Source organism: Ceratosolen solmsi, unplaced genomic scaffold (assembly GCF_000503995.2).
Source record: "Ceratosolen solmsi marchali unplaced genomic scaffold, CerSol_1.0 scaffold8, whole genome shotgun sequence".
In the NCBI taxonomy this organism is placed as follows: Eukaryota; Metazoa; Arthropoda; class Insecta; order Hymenoptera; family Agaonidae; genus Ceratosolen; species Ceratosolen solmsi.
The window spans coordinates 1,999,733-2,022,232 of NW_011948439.1; the positions used below are offsets into that span (position 1 = coordinate 1,999,733).

General features: G+C 30.2%; 1 protein-coding gene across 1 annotated transcript in view; it reads right to left on the reverse strand.

Moving 5' to 3' along the window:
* LOC105365535 (metabotropic glutamate receptor 1-like) overlaps nt 1–22,500 on the reverse strand; it is a 50,761-nt gene that overhangs the window by 17,596 nt on the left and 10,665 nt on the right. Inside the window, exons 5-6 of the mRNA XM_011503727.1 lie at nt 12,662–12,908; nt 2,947–3,194 (exon numbers count right to left, since the gene is read on the reverse strand). Coding sequence (XP_011502029.1) covers nt 2,947–3,194; nt 12,662–12,908 — 495 coding nt within the window. The remainder of the gene's footprint in view (nt 1–2,946; nt 3,195–12,661; nt 12,909–22,500) is intronic.

Genomic DNA, 22,500 nt, shown 5'->3' on the forward strand with positions numbered 1-22,500 from the left:
GAAAAGCACCGGTCTTCCGGTCCGTGGATGCAAATGGCGAAGTTACGCCACTATGGGAAGATCGTGCTCGGGATAATCTATCGACCCTTGACAATTGGCTGTCTTTTCATCCTTGTCGCTATAAACGTCCTCCCGCCTACTAACTGGTATTCTTGGAGGTTTGCATATTCACGAGATCACTTATCTTTGATGGGGTTTTGGGAAGGAGAGGGGGGATGGGGCTCGCGGAGGAGTATTTGGACTATAGATCCAGACCCCAGAACCAAACGAGGGCATTGATTACCGCTGGAATTTGTTCTTGAACGATGAACGATAAAGTTTACGTAAAAATGGGAATATCTTGCGTGGGAGCCATTGAAAAACATTTTTCTTATTTCATATTTAGTTTAAAAAGTGATATACAGTACCCGAGTATGAAGAAATTATAAAGCACAATTGTAAATTATGTGAAGTCGTTGGCGAAGATGCATTAAAGTCACATCCATTTCGTTGTGAATATTGAATCACAATATCGAATCTCGATACGATCGGATAGTCGTAATTTTTGTTCTTTTTTAATGGAACAAAGCAAAAGTCCTATAAATAAGAAGAATCGAAGAGTCAATGTCCTTCGTGGCGTATGTCATTAAATTAAAGAAGCAGAAACAAGAAAATTATTAAGCATTATATTGTTTCGTAAGTACAAAATAATTATGTGAGAGATCTTATTTTGTACACTGATTCTTATAATATAACATGGTAAACTAACAAATATAATAAATTCAAATATCAACAGCCAAGTTAAATTTGCAGTATACATATTGATTTATCTAATGAAAATAGCATTCTGTGTAGCAAAAGTTCAATTACTTGGGATGCTAAACTACGCAAATCGGAAAACCACGTATAAGAATAGCAAAACCTTCATTTATCTTTAAATTCTTACAAGAGGAAAACTAAAACTATGTTAAGAAATTAATCGGAACCAAAGATGAAAATAATATTATGTAGAAACGTGATTATCCCCTTTTCCTACTATCCGCAAATACTTGCAAATCATAAAAATTTACGGAAATTAATTTCTCGTTTGTGTTGGTAAATATACGTGCATCAAAGAATCGATCGATATTGATCATGTAGATCATTTGAATAAACAAAACAAAAACTTGTCTTCTTTATTTTGTCTCGTTCCCCATAATCTGTCTTAAATGTTTACGCGCGAACCCACTATAATCGCGATACACGTAATTTAATTTTGTTCATTTTCGTGAATTCATTAACTATCAAATTAACCTATTAACTTTGCACAATTACTTTAGGACTCTTAAGAATATTAGAATATTAGTGCATTAAATGTGCTGTAATTAATATATCAATGCATATGCAGTAAAAATTATCCCCGCGATATATTTGAATACTAATGATATCCACAATAAACAGAATTGAAAAATCATTTTAAAAATCTCTTACTCATATTTGTTTCTCTCTCTCTCTCTCTCCCTCTATCTCCCTCTCTCTCTCTCTCTCTCTCTCTCTCTCTCTCTCTCTCTCTCTCTCTTTGTGCGTGTGCTTTTGTGCGTGCGTGCGTGCGAATGTGTGTGCTTTTGTGCGTGCGTGCGTGCGTGTGTGCGTGTTTGTGTATGTGTGCGTGTGCCGATACCACTAAAAACATTGATTCAATTTCAATTTCAACTTAAAGTGCCACATTGAAGGTCAATCGTCTTAGGGTTTTCATGAAAATCAATTTTTTATTAACTTTTGATAATTTTCATTACATTCATATTGGAATAAATCAGAAAAATTCTTTCGTCATACATTCTATTCCAATTGATACATTATATCATTGTGTATTGTATTGCATCAAATATCCATTGCAAAAATCTTGTAAAAATCGACTTCTTCGACTATCGTATTGTACAGTGTATATGGATTTAAAATGTTCAAACTCGCTTAAAAAAATTATATTTATAGACGGAAAAATTCGTCACCTGTTAAATGTTTAAATACATATATGATATCTGAATTTAATTACATTTTTTCACTTAAATAATTATAATATAAAGATATTTATTATAAATAATCATAATAATCATTGATTTAAAATAATGTATATTTCGTAAGATTGTGAAGATGATTTACAAAAGAAATTTCTACGAAAATTTAGCAAGTGAGTCCTTCACATATCAACAATTGTAATAAAAATTATAACCTAAATACGAAAAAGCTTTAACAATAGAAATTCAAAAGCGTGAAATTGCGTTCACTAATAAGGTAAGCATTAAGCTCAAATACCAAAAATTAAGTTAAATTAAATACTGTATCAATACTATTTTATCTAATGAAAATGTAATTGTTTCCACTAAGAGTTCGATTATTCCAAACACTAATAATATACTGTTAATAATAATAATACTAATAATAACTACTAATAATAATAAAATACTAATAATAACTACTAATAATACAAACACTGTTCTATATAAAAATAGAAAAAATCTTTATCCAACTGTCTGGAAATTAAGGGAAAATCAATAATTAGGGAAATTCGAGTAGAGTCAAATTGAATTCGAATGCTTGAAAGTTAAAATGTAAGAAAATCATTGAAATGTTATTTTGTCAAATGACTCTCAACGTTAATTAAACTTATATTGAAATAAGGAATAACTTGTATATAATTAAATAAGGTATCGAAATTACTATTTTACAATCATTACTATTTATATTAATGATAATATGATTTGAAATAAATTCCCATAGCCTAATAGTATGAAAAATATTTCCAAATCATTGCTTAATCACTCCCGTATAATAAAATTGTCGATCCATTAACTTACTAAGACTAAAGCATGTAATTACAACTCAAATTTAACTCATTTATATGTTCGAAAATCATTATTCAATTAAATAATTGGATTAAAAATATAAAACTGATTAATTCAATTAAATGAAACACACACGCCAACTTACCGGTGCAATTAGGAAAACCAGGCAACTTGTAAGTAATGTCCTTATCGGTTTCCCAAGGTAAGGTGCAGTTGAAATTGAACTGCCAGAACTCGTTGAACCAAGGGTTACGCGAGTTATTGTAGGGGTGGAGGGAGAGGTAGTAGTTGTCAAAATCGGTCACATAGGGAGAGTGAATGCGTATGGAAAGGCTGCCCCAGGCCTCGCTTTCCAGGTCGTGGACGACGTCATCGCGGTCAGCCCAGCCATCGCTAGAAGTAAAACGTTAAAAAATCAAGACGCTATTCATTCGTGCTGAAACCTTGGAATTTTATTTACAACAAATTTCCAACAATTCGCAGTTGAAATTCAAAGAGCAAAGACGCATACATAAGAATTAAGAATTAGGTAATAATTAATAAATCGTTACTCAATTGCATTTTTATCATCTATTAATTTAGCTAGACAACGAGGATATTTTAAAGATTTAGTGAAAAATTAAAATCATATATTGTGGTGAATTTTAAAATATTAAAATAATGTTTGATACATTTATAATTTTGAATTGTAAATTAAATTTCTCTTGCAAATGAGTTATATTTTTAAAGCGAAAAATTTACATAAATTCAATAATTAATTTTATTACAAAAGAAATACCATATGAATAAATCAAGCGCATAAAAAGTAATTTTATAACGTTATAAATTATATCGTTAATAATATTTAACGATTATCTTTATTGTATTAAATGAAATATTTTTTCCATTTTTCAATTTTAATTTCAATTTGAGAAGCAATTAAATTATAATGTGTATGAGGTTATTCTAGTTTAAAATTTTATTAAAATTAATCAAATTACTTTTTTCTCTACCGAAATCTGAGATAACACTTGTATAACGCCTATACCTGTGTTTTACATAGGCATATAAAAGAAATGAAAAGAAAAGAAAAGAAAAGAAAAAAGAAAATAGACAAAAGGCCATTTCTTGACATGCCCGCTTCCGTCGCATATTTATAAATATTATTATAAAGGTAATAATAGTTTTTTCTTTTTTAAATATAAAATCTAATGATATTTGAAACTCCAGTTTAAAATTATTTTTAAATCTTGTGTAAATTTATTCAATACAGTCCAAATATTTCAGACAATAAATAAATAAACATTGATTTTTAACATTCTCATGTACACATGTAAAATTAGAAATACTTGTTATAATTTATCTATCATATTTATTATTAAACCTTCCAATTTCCCGCTTTTATTTTTTAATTCTTCGATACAGAATCGTACATGTATACGCAATACGAATACCATATCTAATATATTAATTAATATCTTCATATAATATTACTTGAGGACATTTATTTCCATATTTCATGCCTTACTTCGCATTATATTCGCTCAACGTATAATTAATTAGGAAGTACAATCATTTAAAAATTAAACCACCAAAATATAGTTATACTTCTAAAATTTTCATCTAAAATATAATTACTATAAATTGTATTGTTTAAAAAAAAAAATATATATATATATATTTTTATAATATTCGGATTGCTAATAGATTACGAACAGTAATTCAAATATTTTATGTGTTAAATATATGTTAATAATTACATTAATTTTTTAATTGTCTTTAAAAAAATAAATAAATATATATATATATATATATATATATATATATATATATAAATAAATTAAAATTTGTTTATAGTTATGGGCATAATCATAAATAATTATTAAGTATGATCGTTTTATGTGTAATCGAATATCAGATTTTGTACGAGAAAAATCGAATTGGACAATTTGAATAATCGCATTTATTTTGTATCAGGAAACTTTTTCACCAATTAGGTAAAAATCTAATACTGTAGCAGAATATTTAATCATCTCCATATATGAGCATAGCTACTTACAATATATATATATATATATATATATACTATTTTGTTACTAAATAATAGTTGTTCATTATTTCAAATAAATTATCTATAATTATAAATATAAATTTAGCAATGACTTTTCTTTAAACATTAATTAATTAGAATACATTTACATTTATATGAATACATTTTATTAATAACATTAGTTAAAAATATTATTATCTGAAAAAGATTATAATATCTTGTATATAACTTTAAAAGAAAAAGAAAAATTCTTCATTGTGAAATGCTATTTTTTTTTAATTTCAAAATCTTTGCGATTCAAAACTTTTCATTTTATTAATAAAAAAAAAAAAGAAACTTTCTAACAAATCCACTCTACGCATTAAAAGTAGCGCTTTAGAGTTGAACATTTTAATATAAATTAGTTAAAGTGAGAATATATGTTATACATACCCATATATGTGATTGAAAAAGTGATAGTACTTTCATTAATTAGACAACTTTTTATAGATTTCTATAGAGATATAAAATATCAGCATATTATGTTATTGTTTTGATTGTGTAAGTTTCCTAGTCGTACACAAGGTACATTCTTCGAGCTTTTACAGTGTTTTTCATTTTTGGTCTTTTGAAAGACTGGCTGGTAGTATTTCTAGTTCGTACTTCACTTTTTTCGCGAGCCATCAGAAAGCAAGAAGATAAAGAGGAGAAAGTCTGTCATGACGTTCTCAGCTTTTTTATTCACCGGTAAGAGCTAAAGGCATAAATCGAATCGTATATTCTTTTCGTCTTAGAGCCGTATGGGCAAAGAATTTGTAATTCTAAAATTTATTTAAAAGCACCTTGAGCGCGAAATGTATAATTTTTTCAAGGAAACCCACTATTTTATAAATAGTCGAAAAGCATATGTACATTCTGTCTCTCTCTCTCTCTCTCTCTCTCTCTCTCTCTCTCTCTAAAACTCTTTAACAATTCAAGTTTTTCAATAAAATCTACGGTAATTTATTCGATTATTATAATCGCAATATTGTCACTTATTGTAAATGTTGATTCTTAACAAAGTGTTTATCTAAATAATTGGCATATTTTTAAAATATGAACATTTTTAGATTTATATAACTTATTAACTAGCTATGATAAATTCGCCGATTTTATAAAACTTCCAGAGGGTTTGTTCACTTTATACGTAGGAAACGAGGAGTAGATGATGCCGAAGCCCCGGGGCGCGGCGTCGACTTCGCAAGAGCAAATGAATGCAGCGAGTTTCGTGATGGTGTACGATGAGACGACGACGATTAATATACGCCGCTACGTGTGCGCGCATACGTGTGAGAGGGTAGAGAAAACAGATAAGGTCGAAAGGAAGAGAGAGAGAGAAAGAGAGAGAGAGAGAGAGAGAGAGAGAGAGAGAGAGAGAGAGAGAGAGAGACTGATATATAAATGTGTACAAACAAACCCCTTGAAACGGATGCTTTCACAAACGAATTCACTTTCAATTATTCTAACCATTTGACCTCCGCACATTCATCACTTTTCTTCTTTGTCTCCATTCATAACGTATGCTCCGGCTTCCACTTGTAAATGATGCATCCTGCTTATTCCGCCTCTGTCGATCATATTTCTTTTTTACCCTTGGAAAATGCGGTTATCTAACCTCCTGTCGGCCCCGACTGAGCTCAATTAGACGGAAATTATATATAATTATCCATAGAATAATATAATCAAATCGTAATGTCAGACAAATAATTGTAATATTTGACAAAGATCGTGCTAATGGAATTTTATAAATCGTTATTCTTATCCAATTAAAACTCACTTATATTTGCAGATCGACGACTAAGCTGTTGACTAGACATGCCATTATATTCCATTACGATTACTTAGATACTCCGTTTTAAGATTTGTACCGACCTAATTACAATTCACGCTCTTGTAAAGATGAAAATTAATTACTCATTTAAGCACACTCAAATACGAATGATTATAAAATAGGGGAAAAACAAGCTTTATCACTTGAAACACCACCTCGTCGCTCCTTAATTATTACGAATTTCAATCCCTCTACGATACGTCTAACATATACGGAAAGCAATTAAATATTCCAAAATTAACATATCCTATATTAATATATTTTCATCGACCCCGCTTCACCCCACCCACTCACCTCTTCCCCGTCCCACCACTCTCGTCTTCTTCGTCATTTCAATAATGCGACATCTGCACACACAGACTGCACGCACACAACGGCAAAAACCAAACGAACAAGAGTAAATGAAGTAGCGACTCAGTCATGCAAAACATCACGATTACGCTTCTCTCATTACGCTCCAATCGAAATCAATACAATACTCAATAATCTACCTTGTGCTGTATTTTTTTTTTTTTTTTTTTTTTTTTTCAAATTCTTCTTGATTTTTCATATAAATCCATCCCGATGATGTAACTTGCATTAGATATATTAAAGTACATGATCCGCGAAGATGTGTTAAGGTCCTTAAATGATAGATAATCTAATGTCTAATACGAATTATTTAATATCGTTATGCTCTCATCAATTACACTCCTCTCGTGTTTATTCATCGAAATTTTACTTAAATGGTCTCACATTTTCTAATTACTTAAAAATAATGTACATACTACTTTTAGTATCTTGACGTCTTTGATAACGATAACATTATAAATAATAATAATAACGCATTATTGTGAAAACATAATAGAAATGCGATAATACTTTTTGAAACCCAATGCACAGCTATTGACGTAATTAAATTTACTTGATTTCTTTAAACAAACCATAACATAATTTTTATTGTTAACTATTTCCAACATTGTACGTAAACTTAAGGTTATGAATTAATATCGCGAATCTTTTGAAATTTCACGATAAAATTATAAATATTATATTTATATCATAACAACGATAAAGAATATCTATCTTTGCAAAATGAGCACTTTTTTCATTTGTGTAAAACTTTTACTTTAAATATCCCGAGGCTTTTCATTTTTGTACGAAAAAAAATTTAATAGTAAATATATTTCAATTGACGCCTCGGCATTTGCCACAATCTACAAAACCTATATTTCCAGCATCATTTTTCGTTTTTTTTTTGTTTTTTTTTTTTTTTTTATTTATATATATATTTGTGAAAAAGAATTAAAACCCTTTGATATTGAATACTTGTCAAAAGCCAGAATATCAATAAGAATAAGAATATTAATGTTATCTACAAACCTTATGATACTTTTCATAAGTTATAGAATTACCGAGCATTCACTATGTTCATCGGATATCCATTATAAAATCATTATCATCATCAAAGGAGCTTAATAAATTATAATTATAATTAAAATATTACAGTCTTGGGAAGTGGTAGTTTTTTTTTTTTCTTTTTTTTTCTTTTTTTTTTCTTTTTTTTTCTTTTTTTTTTAATGAAAAAACAAGTCTTTAATGTCGTATAAACGAACAAATAGGGAATAACTTGCAGAAATTCAAATAAATATTAAATACCATATATTTAGCGATGATTTATGGGTTGCGTGAAGCTATTTAATTGATAAAAACTGCTCCCGTTTAACACAATTTTCATCTTTTACGATTAATCCGTCCAAAAAATCTTTTTGAAAGCGAATTAACTCTCTCCTTATTTCCATTTGATAAGCCCAAGCTTACAGCGACACACTGTACGTATACATGAAAACTGTGATGCCATTGGCTCGCGACACCCGACCCCATTAGGAACCTTGATCCCAGCTCAAAACGAAAATTCGCCATCCATAGATAGGCGACCGCAATTACGAGCTTCCGTCTCCCCTAACTGAGTCAAACTGAGTAAAAGTAGGAGAACAGGAGAAAGAGAAATGGACGGCGTTAGGAATCGTGGCAACGAGTTCGCACAAGCTCGTCAAGAGACATTCCAAAGTACGTTGAATACAAGAGAGAAACAGAGATGTAGAGTGAGAGAGAATGACGGTGATAATGGTGATGAGGGTACGGGGAAATTGGGGGGGGGGGAGATATAGTATGAGGAAGAAAGAGACAATAAATGCTGTCAGACTTCCTCCTTATAACTAACTTCCGTTCGTTGGTTCGTTCATTCGTCCGTTTGTTCGAACTCGCGACTAAAGTCTTTTCCTCCCCCCTTCTCTCTTTCTTATCACCGCGCCATCCAACTGCTTAATTTTTTGCTCTCCAGCTCATTTTCTTCAAGTTACTCACTCTCGTTCTGTTCCTTGCGATCGTGAGGCGCCAGGAGACAAACCCGGACGAGATATATTTTCCCTTCAGCACAACTCCTCGAGAGCGACATCCTGCCGATCGTTTCTTCCCTCTTAAACTCTTCCCCTCGCCCCCCCCCCGCCGTCAAACGTCTTTTGCCACCTTTTGCGTTCAGTTTCGTTTCGCTAAGTTCATTGTGCCGGATTTAGCTCAATAATCATGCCATTACGTTTTACTCATTATCGAGAGTAAACTTCGTTTTCTTGCTTCCCCGACCGAAATCAATGAAAGAATAAACGAAGGAAGAAGAGAACCTCAAACAGGAAGAATGAAATTTTCTTACGCGTGATAATTAATTCAACAGGCTACTTTAAACAATAATTAAATAACTGTGCTACATGACAGCATTGCGATCACATGTATTCTTATTATGTTTCTAAATTTTTATTCGTCTTTTTTACGTTTATCCGTTTTTATATAAATTAAAATCGCTGTGTCTCCCCTTTAAATAGTATAGATGAAATTTTAAATTTAGAAAAAAAAATACTGAATCGATATATTTTTATGCATACAATGTGGCATCGTATGGATAAAACAAAAGTAAAAAGAATTTTTTTATTATATATCACTTTAGATATCGTATTGTATAAAAGTGTATAAAAAAATTAATGATGTTAAGCAATAGTGCATTCTAAACATTTAAATCTCGATTGCATTCATTTCAAGTTCAGAATCTTGTTTTATTAATAAAATAATTTATTCAAAAACTTGGGGAAACATTTATTTCTTCATTCCAGCAGATTCATAGTACGAATCATTAAAATGAAACTTTCATACTTACGTGTCACATGAATTCTAAGACAATTCTTGATGGATCAATTTGAAACTTTTAAGTAATCTTTAAGTCACGTCTCTGCTAAGTATGAATAAGTATAAGTTAGAAAAATTCAGTTTAAGTATACTTTACTTTAGCAAATATTGATTAGAACTAATAAAAATACATTATACTCTATAAAAATACAAATAAAAATACTAAATACATTATTGTTTGTTAATAGTGAGCACCTACTTACCTTTCTTTTCAGCAATTTAACATTAAAAATTTTACAATTTAAATATGTAGCGTCACTTTTACGAGAATTCACGGTATATAAAATTATAAAATATTTAAATAATGAGAATTTTTTATATTTAAACTTTTATAAGCCATTATTAGCGTTTAAAAATTACGTACAATTATGCAGAAATGTATAATATTTTAGAATGTATAGTTAAAATTGTAGTATTTAAATTTTAAAGATAAAAATGTTATTGTCTTGATTATTAAAATTATAATGCTAGAATTATGTATTAAGATATTTTAAATAATTGTATTTAAATATTTTATAAGAATAGTGATAATTCCGATAATTTAAATACAGAAAAATGAGAATTGCCCGTTATTAAATTAAGTATATTGTAATGAGGATAAAACGTTTTATAAAATTTCATTGATATAAGTCTATGGGCATATATGAAAATACATTATTTGTTAATATAAAAGAATTATTCGATAAAAATAAATAGTTTATATTAATTTTATTCATACATTTTTCTTTCATAAAATTAACAAAATCATAAAAACAAAAAGATAATGTAGTTTTATAGTGGAATGTAAAATTTAAATGTTTACGCTACTTTCCGGTAATCGAAAGGAAATTAATTAAATCTAAAGAATTTACCTGTCTAGTACACGCTTTGAACAATTTATAATAACTACCAACACTATGAATATAGAGATATTATTATTATAAATTAATGGTTATAGTAATGAAACATAATGTCCGATTGTAATCGTACGGCTAAGCTGTTATTATAGCATTAACCTGAAAATAATACAGTTAGCTGAAAATTAAATTGTCACCATAAAACATCGCTTGTAAAACATCATCATCATCATCATTTTATAATTAAACATCATCATCAATATAATTATATATACACGAGGCCTTTATAAACTCAAAGAACGATCAATGATGAAAACTTGTCCATTGATATTTATCGAAGAAACTAAGTATTATAATTAATAAATACTAATGAAAAAAGTTACTACTCATATTGATTTATAATTAAAATATTGAAAAATAAGCCAAGTTAATCAAAAAGCTTATTTTATATAAGAAAACAGTATTATCAGCTGCTCTGCTAAGGACATTAAAAATGTTCTTCTATTAAAGGCTTAATAAATCTGTTTACGATAATAATAAAATCATAGTTCAATTAATTTAAATTACGTATTGAATCGTATATTCGTATTGTAAATATAAGCCTATTATAGCGACACTAAATTCATAACTTAAATCTTTAATTAAATATTGATGATCCCTTTAAATCTCTTAAATGAATATTAAACGTCCTTAATAGATATAAATTTGGTCATGCGAACATAACTGGATGTTTATTGTTATTATTAAGGACTTGTATCTATTTGCATTTTTATATTTTAAGCCTATGAGTTACAAATTAAATATATTAATGTAAATGATGGAAATCTGCATCCATTTTATTAGAGTAGAATTTTAGTCATTCCAAAGGGAATTCCATTTCAAAATAAGAAGAAGTAAATCACTCGACAACGAATGCATTTCGATTATAAAATATAAATCATTGAATTAAAATAAAAACAATTTTTAAACTAATTCTTAATTTATATTTATGAATGTATGTAGGTGTGTGTATGTAGGTGTTTGTGTGTGTGTGTGTGTGTGTGTGTGGGCGCGCGCGTGTTTGTGTGTTTGTGCGCGTGCGTGCGTGTGCGTGTGTGTGCATGTGATAAAGTACTTTTGCATTTCATTAGACATTAGGCTGTACTATATTTCTACTGCCGTGAGACTTTACATATATGAAATTAATACATTTTATATGATAAAATTAGATATTATAGTTATTTATCTCCATATGTATGAATAAATGATATCTAAAAAGAGATCATTTCCTTGAGGATGAATCGATGGAAACGTGGAGTGGGAATTCTATTATACAAGATTCAGCGTCCAATCACGTAGGGCTTATATTCTCCTCGAGTGTATCCATTATGTACCGTAACACCCATTACGTGTACATATTCTCCTATTTTTACTGGCAAAATGTTTTAGTCGTGTTACCGCGTTTGTTATTAAGAAAATTTGTTTGTAAATAATTATCAAATAGAATCTTTAAAGCGTAATGTGTGATCTAATAAATGTATTAAATTCTATACGGAACAACGGTTGACGTAATCCAGCAGAACATTCTTTATTGTATTTATGGTAAAATTCATAATATCTATGGAAGCATTTAATAATCATGTCAGTGTCTAATACAGTTTGTAATATAACTAATGAAATAAACCGTTAAAATTTAATAAATAATTAATGGCATTCCAGCCTGTGTTTGACATACTATTGAGGCCAACAATAAATAAACGTAACCCATAAAATAACCAAGTAACCTGTAATAATAGAGCAATGACGATATTATTAATACTCTTAATACTCGCGTAAAGGCTTTAAAAGAACTTTAATTTTCCATATAACAACGTCCTAGTTAGCATTTTCCGGACAATTTCCTCGTACTCGAGACTAAAATGCGCTGTAAGGTCCTTCCATTTGCACTTACCTGCCAACGAAGACAAAGCGACCCGTTAAATTCATTCTCTTTGACGCCTCCATAAGATGTCGCACCGTGAATCCTTCGCAGAAGCAGACGACGACATTAGCCGCGCGATCCTGATCCAGATTCGCGATTACGGCATCGAAAGCTGATTCGTCGGCGGTCGTAAGGATCGAGTCCTCGCGAGCCACGCAGACGCCGTTTTTCTCCGCCAGCTCGCGAAACGCCTGAATACCGCTGGTGCCGTAATTCTCTGTAATTCGAATGAACTTTCACTATAAAAATTATTATTACCCATCCTTCTCCATTATTTATCTGAGAATTATATTCATGTATCAACGATGAGATTGCAACTTATGGATAATGATGATATGCTTTTGTACAGATATATTTGAAAGTTTTTTTAGTTTTAGTTTTTGTTGCCATGCATCAGTTAATGAGCGTATGCGAAGTTCTCCAGGGGTACATTATTATAAACGAAAATAAATTAATTGATTATCAGCTTGAATGGAAATGATGAATTATCGATCTTGAAAATGAAGCTTTTCAATTCAAACGAATCTATGCTTTTTACTCAATTCTTATTAACTTTATCGAAGGTTGAATTAATATACCCACCCAAAGTAACGCTAAGAAAGATTGTAAAAACTAGAAATGCCGTAGACTTAATAACTTTAATTACCAATGTGTAATAAGTAATACAAGCTGTATATTTAATTATATGAGATAATTCATTCAAAACTATTCATTGCATTACCTCTGCCTTTAATCGACTTAATTATCATTGCTTTGTATAATATTAATTGTTTCAAAAAAAAAAAAAAAAAAAAAAAAAAAAAAAAAACCTACAGAAAGAAAAAACAATACTCTTTAATATTATTAATAGTATCTTTAATTATTCTCAAAACCTCGGGTCTGCAACAATTAAATATATGAAAGCTTAAATATCTACATTACATATCTGTCGGCATTCGAATGTTTCAACATTAATTCTTTCAATACTACATACGATTACGTATCCTTTCAAATTTAAGCACATTGACATTATCGTAGAAATGTCATATCTTCGTATAATTGAGTAATGTAGGTTATAATTTTAATAAACATTATCTTTGACAATGTTACGATTATCTTTATTTTTATGAAAGGAAAAATAATTCCCATGGAGAGACGCAAAATTTTACATATTCGTTTTTGTAAATCATTCGTAATTAATTCGATATTATATAACGCAATTGTTTAAATTTCCTCGAAAATAAATTTTATCCATAATTTCAATGCAAATAATATGTTAATGTCATCATTTTAAAAATGAAGATACTTAATTTCAATATCGAATATTCCTTATATACGATCTCATTTTAAAAGTAGTAGCACATTTTTTTTTTTTTTTTTTTTTTTAATAAACTCTAATCTACAATTTTCCTATAATGTTCATAATCCATAATGTTTCTTTAATTGAAAATAATAGGGAATAAAAATAAGTATCAATCTGGTTTTAATTTAATTATTTGGCAAGTTACAATTTTAGATAAATTCAAGCAGTTTAACAACAATCTCTTGTTATACATGCATACCTCGATAAAAAGCAGTGAACGTTTTATGCAGGTATTTTCAATTTTCTCGTATTACAGAGATAATTGGCATAGCTTTACAATAATAATTAATCTTAGGATAAAGGGAATATAAATTACGGAATATTTAAAAATATTGAGAAAACTCTTGTACGATTGGCCAAATATCTGTGAAGAAAAAAATCACTTATGAATGAATATGCTTGCTAAGCGTCAATCGAATAATAATTTTTAATCCAGTGGAAGTTTAAATTGTGAAAAATATTTTTCAAGCCACTGCATCTCCGCTAAAATATTTATAATCTACAACTTTTCATTATACGAGAATCCGAATATTTATCTGGAGAAATTCATCCAGCTTATCGGCTCCCAAAGAAAATATCAAATAATCTCGGGCAAGCGCAGTTTTCATGATGATCCTTGTAACTGCGGTTCCTTTAGGATTGCGATTAAATTGAAAAGGCAATTACGGCAACTAGCGATGGTGATTTTATCGGACCGGCAATGTTTATGCTGAAACTCCTGTGAATCCGGCCAATGTTGCAGCCTCGAAGCTGCGATCTTCGCAACTAATTCACTTCGCCAGGTCATTTCCGATGGAAACCCAAGGACTTCCGGCACTGGCGAACCATTTCTCTATGGTCCCGCGACTCTCGATATCTCCAGTATTTTTGCAATTTCTCGAAGCAGAAACTGGATTATCAGATTATGGACTTAAGCCTATGCATTCTTTAATGAAATCTTCGATTCTTCGATTACGCATATTTTCACAGTCAGATTTCAATTCGTCGAGTTTATTGGCTTAGTTATGTGGATAACGTTAGATACGGAGAATTGAAATAAAAAAAAAAAAAAAAAAAAAAAAAAAAAAAAAATGACAGCAATTTTAATCTTTTGCCTTTGCTGCTAAAGAATTATCGCTACTCGAATAGGCTAATTCAAAGCACTATATATCAAAATTATAATATTGAGATGCTTGAGATTATATCATTTTAGCTTATTACGATAGAAATATTGGCCGACATTAAGGATGGAAATTAAAGCTTTTGATTATCTATTATATGGTATATTTATTTAATAAGAAAGATTATGTTATGTATGAAATATCGATAGAATAGGTGTTGTTTTAGAATAATCATTCATTCGCGCATAAATGAAAGTAGCAAGTAAAAATTATTTTATTAATCTACTAAATATGGCATTACTCGGTATAAAGTACATAGTTTGAAAAAAAAATTTTTCGCCCAATATTCTCGTACAAATCAAACGAATGTAAAATCGCATTAATATAATTAATAATACGAAATTTAGTTTTAATATTATATTAATATTATGTATAGATATATATGTAAATATCATACGCTATTTTATTTCATATATACATGCGATAAATTAAAGTAAACGAAAAATTATTAGTAGTGTTTGAGATTGTAGTTGGATACATTTCTAAATAAACCTTACCATTATAATGTTAACGTTTAATGATTTTTTATTAAGTTTTATTAAACACGCGTGAAGATTTTTATCTAAAAAGTGGGGCTAACTTTTTTAAGGTGTGTTATAGATTATCAGATCTGACTCATTTAATAGAATAATAGGGTCGTGGCTTATTTATCTAGACAAACTTGATTAAATGGCAGACTTATCAGTTATATCGCCTTATATCGCCATGAGGACTGCGACTTATTGTCTTCGTCATTATAATGATCCAACAATTTTTGATTATAAAATACGTAAAAAAGCCATTACTTTGGAGCTCGAGGAAACTAGATAGCGTTAATGGATTTTTGGCTATCGAATAATAGTGATATTACGGTGTACTAGAACTTTCTCCCCATCTCAACAATGCAAGTGGCATGCACGATTGTAATCAAAGTTAAAGAGCTCACAATATTTATGTTGTATAAAGCAAGACGCCAACAACTGTCAAAACTTTTATAATACCCGTATGTTGAAGTTCAACAACTTATTTTTCACATTATATTACCAAGATAATTTATAGATTAATATAAATTTATTATATACGTACAAACACTTAATGTACATATTAATTATAAATATTTTAAAATTAAAGACACGTGTTTTTACAGGTAATTTTGTGTAAGATTTTATTTGTCAATAAGGTGGAAGAATTGTTTATCTCGAATTTTATATAAATATGAAATTAGCAAGTATATATGAAAATAATAATCAAGCATTTAGTGATGATTTTTTTTTAAAGGAGATATACTTGATTGATGCATTCTTTAAGTATTCAAATATTATTTTAATCAATGCTTCTTTAAATCTCTTTAAATTGTAATGAAAAAAAATATATAATAAATGTATATAAATATTTTACGCGATAAGCTGCTGTAATTTTTATAGAAATATTACGAATAGAAATATTGTTTAATAATTTTCGTCTTTTTTAATTTAAGGAACAATATTTCGATACTTTTCATCCGACCTAATATTATGTATGCGAATGCGTTAAAAATCTCTCTTACACGGTGAACTTTGTAGTAACGAGCTGCCCTATTTATATTACATCAATGTCATCTTACCGACAATTTTCCACCGACAGTTATTACACTTTATTCCCTATATAGTTAAGTCAATAGAGACACAGAGTTTGTTCGATGCTTGTGCATAGTGTGAGAAAAGCAATGTGAAACATTGATAAGACGCTTATCTGGTTCGATATTACTTAGCCTGTATTATCATATTCTGCGTACGCGAAGGAAAATATAGTCGATTCCCAATTGGTTTTGATGCGTAAATTTAATGTTACTTAATACAAGACTTAACTCCCTCGTGCGTGAAGAAGGTGCGATGAGACGATCGAGATTCGAAAATTTATGATAAAGTATCGATAGATGATGAGTCCCTAGTCCTTTATCGAAGGATCTTTATATTCTTCGTACAACGATTATCGGAAATAAGAGGCAGATTATAATAATGATTCGATAAATTATACGCAGCGGATTTATTACTTTCGCATCTGAATTAGTACATGAATTTACTGTTGATGTAAGACATTTTAACTTGAAACATTGAAATGGAAAATATTATAATATCATAAAACGACATTTTTATCCTTAATTGTCTTCCCTTAATTATAATTCCCTTATTATAATACCCTTAATTAAAGGATATTTTAATAATTAATGAAAATTGTTGTAAAAGAATAGAAAATAAAATCATCGATCGTTCGGATATGTGTCGATAAATCGTTAAGATAATTAAAAATAAGGAACCTTTCGATATAAATATAGAAGCTATGGTAAGCGTTGAGTGGAAGGAAGCGATTCAAGATTTGATTATGCGATCTAAAGAATCCATTAGCCGTCTCGTATGAGGATAAATTTTATACGCTAACGTTATATCTGAGATTGTCGGTAAGAAAATTCAAATATACAAAATCCAATAGAAGAAACTAGAATTGAAAACGTAACTGTGGAAATTCCCAGTTGCTGACTTATTTCACACAACTAGTATAACGGATAGACACTGGCGAGACATCTTCTAAATTGAAAATGGTTTGCTCTCTCTCTCTCTCTCTCTCTCTCTCTCTCTCTCTCTCTCTCGGATAAATCGTCCACGCGATTGATGAAATTCCTCATTATTAACAGTACAAAGTTCAAGACAATTTGATATTTATAACCCAGCCGAGGTATTGTCGTGTAGCTCAGCGCCAGGCGAATTGCCACCGCCGAATTTTGCCAGCGACGTTAAAAAGTGCACTTTGCAACTTTATGCAATTGTCGACACGATAACGCGTCGACGGCAATTGACACAGATACCTCGGCTGTAAAATCTCATTCGGCCTTCCTACGATAGTAAAGATCCCCGCGGAAGTACGACCCGTTTTGAGGGAGATCGGATGGATGGAGCGACGCGAAGAGAAATATTACACAAGGCCTTTTTCCTGCGGGATAAGTTTTTTGAAAAGCAGCCTGGCCATTGCCGCTGGTATATCTGCTAATGACCTGGAAAACCGAGGGGACCGCTAATTAATATATCGCCGAGCAGTGCAAGATGCTGCTGCGCTCCTTCATTAGCCTTTCCTCTAAAGGCTGAAAAATACCGGCGTCGCTCCACACATTGTACTCGGCGTGTAATTATCACTGGACTTTTTATTTTTATCTTTGATTTTTTTTTGGAGATAATTTAATCATACGGCAATTTCGGTACATCGAGAGCTCTTTGATTTTCGGTTTAATGCACTTATGGGCAATCCCTTTGATTTGATCCTGCGACTATTAAACAAAATAAGAATTTTTATGAATTTTTATGTTTACATAATTTATATCGTACTCTCGCGAGTAACGCACTTTGTCTCTTTAACCAATTACCCTCGTTAAATGTTGATTTTCAGCTGCAACTTTTAATTACATACTCAACATTTATAGGATTTATAGTATTAGGTATGTTGCCGTATGATTTATGATAATAATTTAAAAGATTTTCCGAAATTATTCCCTCTCCAGCCAAGCTTTAATGTAACAATCTGTTGTATAATATTGTATAAATACCATTTGTGTAACTATTATTATCTTGTATTTGGAAAAAATAACAATTAATATTTCGCAATTTTCGTTAAAAATAAAGGAAGAAAGACAAAAAAAAAAAAAAAAACTTGATGAATAAGATTTTCTCGTTACGCTTTTTAATGCATTATTTAATTGGGGGTTTCCACATTATTAAAATTATATTAATTATCGTTATAAAATGAGGATTGAACTTTAAAGTAATGTAAAATTGAACGACAAAATTTAATAATACTCAAATGCACTATATTCTTTAAATAATTTTAAAATTCATTTAAAAATATAAAGTTTCGGTTGAAAGATAAAGTAAAGTGATAAGTAATAAAAAAAAATAAATAAATAAAAAAATAAATAAATAAATAAAAATTGTATAATATATTTAATTAAAATTTATAAAACTAATTATTGTATGAAACGTAAAATTATAAAAAAAAATAACAAATATTTATACGTGTATAACTATCAAAGAGACTAAATGTAAAAAATTTATGCCTACTTAACCATTAAACTCTAGCGCTCGAGTCCTGTAATAATATCAATTACTAAGAAAAATTCAATAATTCTGTAAACTTTGCTGAGCATAATACAAAACAATATTGCTTTGTAATATCCATGACTTGCGTCATAGCAAACCAAGTTCACGTGACCGGCTAATTGATTAGAGTCTCGCATAGAATAGCTCTACGATCTAACTAAAACTTGTCTCTTTAGCCGAAAACTAAAAACCTTGACTGTAATTGAGACAAATGATGAGAATCATTAATTATATTACAAGTAATATATGTGGACTATATAGATCGTGATGTAGATACAATTGAAATTGTTTATTAAATTACTCGGAATTAATAATAGTTGATAATATGTAAATAAAGATATTTTATCAAATAATCAGATAAAAATCTAATTCTTATAAAACATAACGTTTCACCAGCGATTTCAAATTAATATTGATACTATCTTTGTTGTACAATGGTATTTTTCTTCCCTGGATATCTCCAGAGAATTTATACTCAACATGTGAGAAAACGATGCTTATCATTATTCAATTGATAAACTACTTTTAAACTTTGCATCTAGAAACTCGAATGACGATGGATAAGTCAATGATACGTTTCATCTCCACTAAGATAAGCCATTGGATGTCAAACCGCACGAAATTCACTTGAAATTTTCTTTGACTCGGTATATCGACGCCTCTCTCTCTCTCTCTCTCTCTCTCTCTCTCTCTCTCTCTCTCTATGCGTGCATGTGCGTGTGTGCGAGATACGTACCGTTTTATCGATTATCATTGGAAAATTATTAAAAAAAAAAACAAAGTCTACCCGTAAACATTTTTACTATAAAATTTTTATGACTAAAGCTCTCGGCTATCGCGGCCTGCGACAATCAATGTGCGCACATAAACGATGGGAATATAGCCGATGAGACCGACGAAGAAGGGATGAGGCTTGGTACAATTGGTTCCGCACTTTGTTTGATAGACCCGTTCGATCGTGTAACCCAATATCATTGATATATATATATATATATATATATATATGTGTGCGCGCGCACACACACACACACACACACATATAAACGAAGTCTGATACGTTAGGCCGGACGTCGTGTATATGTGGAAACACTCGTGTCGGTACTCCTCGCAGACTTCCTTTCTTTAATCGACGAGCTTGGGTGTATGACTTTTATGGAAGTACATTCAAATCTAGCAGGTTTTCTTTCAATTCGTGTCATGAAAATTCAAAGCGCAACTAAACCGCCATTGAAACGACAAAGGTACTTTACCGACAAAATTAACGGAAATTAAATTTAATATTCGCTTACGTTCGGTGACTCGCGAAGAATTAATTAGACAAACAATTTCAGCTTTTAGTGTAACTTCATTTGACTGAAATAAATTTTTGTCACATATAAATTACCCGATTAATAAATACTGAGAGAAAGCCTGTCTCCATATGCATTTTCATTAGAGAATATATTTATTTATAACTAACGTATAGAGAAATAAAATAGAAGAGGCAATTTTATTTATTTTGCTTTCAAATTAATTATGTCCAAGATATTTAATTAAAGTTATTTATTTTTACTTTAACATTGTAATATAATATACTATAATCAATGAGAATAAACTTATTACTGCAAACTTAGTCATTTTAAATTAAAACACAGTAAATATGACATATCTATGCATGTGCATTATTAAATGTTAATTAATGATTTCGATGTATGATTATGATTAGATCATAAATTTAATTAATTACAAAGGAAATTCATGAAAAAAATAAATAACAAATTTTTAATATAATTTCAAAGATATATAGTCATACGTTTTATTATTTGCAAATATTAGTTATATATCAAGTAGCTGCAAGTCATTTGATGTAAACTATATTTAATGCAGAGTTATTATTTAAATGAAGCATACGAGTAATGTGCATAACGGTAAAGAATAATAATGTCATTGAAACTCTAGACTAATGACATTTAATTATCTAATTAAATCGTTGTGCATATATGGTATGGGAAAATTCATGTATAATTATTGTATGCGTCGACTTACATCAAACGTGTATGCAGAAACGATTTAAAATAAATTTAAGCCGTTAGTCAGAAATTAGACATTGAACGTAAAGTGGCCATTAAAATGTGATTAATTACGTGCCTAATGATTAATAACATACTTTTGTGTGTGTGTGTGTGTGTGCGTGTGTGTGCGCGCGCGTGTGCGTGTGCGTGTGCGTGTGTGCGTGTGTGTGTGTAGTAATTCAAAGGAGAAGCATAGGAATAGAAAGAGAATGAAAATATTTTAATCCCATTTAATAAGCTGAATAAGAATGTCCTTACATTTAACTCGATTATATTTCAAGCAGCCCCGTCATGACCGAGAATGATAAAATTTTATAAATTTCCAGCCGTAAAAACATCCAATGAATGCATCAAATGTATCGCGGATACAGCCGAGCAGCCTAGTTTTGTATCGAGCGAGGGAAAACTATTTCGCGCAAAGTTTTATCGTGCCCGTGCGAAATTAAAGGCACAAAGCGAAAGAAGCCCCCGTAGCATCTACTCGCCATAAAAAATGTATTGTCCGTGATGTGCCGCGAGACAATCTTTAATCCGAACGAGCTCCGCCTCCCAAATTCGCACGAGACATTCGCACTGGACGAGCGACTGCATGGGCCATAAATGCTCAGGCCCCGATTTTTCACCCCCGTCCTCGTGGCGTCCCTATAAAATCTTGCTACGCTATCTCTCTATTTTTATCTCTCGCTCTCGCCCGGATCCATCAACCTACTTTTACGCTAATTAGACACTAGTAACGATACGTGTTTCGCCCCGCGCTTTCCCTTTAATATTTCATTGCCTTTGCTATTATTAATTAATAATTAGTCGCTTATACTTTCCGAGATAATGGTTAAATTGATAATGTTTCTTCTTAATTAAGAGCATACACTGTTTGCCGCATTTGTCCTTTTGTTAATACGCATTAATTCGTAAGTTGATGAATAATTGGTAGAAACAGTCACTCGACGGCATTGTGGTAGGTGGCCGGTGGAGAAGGTGGAGTAAAGGCCTTTTCAGCAGTGAAAACTCAAATAACGAAACTCATAATCAACCTATAATAGCAAAATAATGCTGTTATCGGTGTCACTTAAAATCCTCTCTCGCATAATTGAAATCGTTTTCGCTAACTAAATTTAGCAGTACATTTACCTTAGCTCTAGCATTTCGTTTCTCT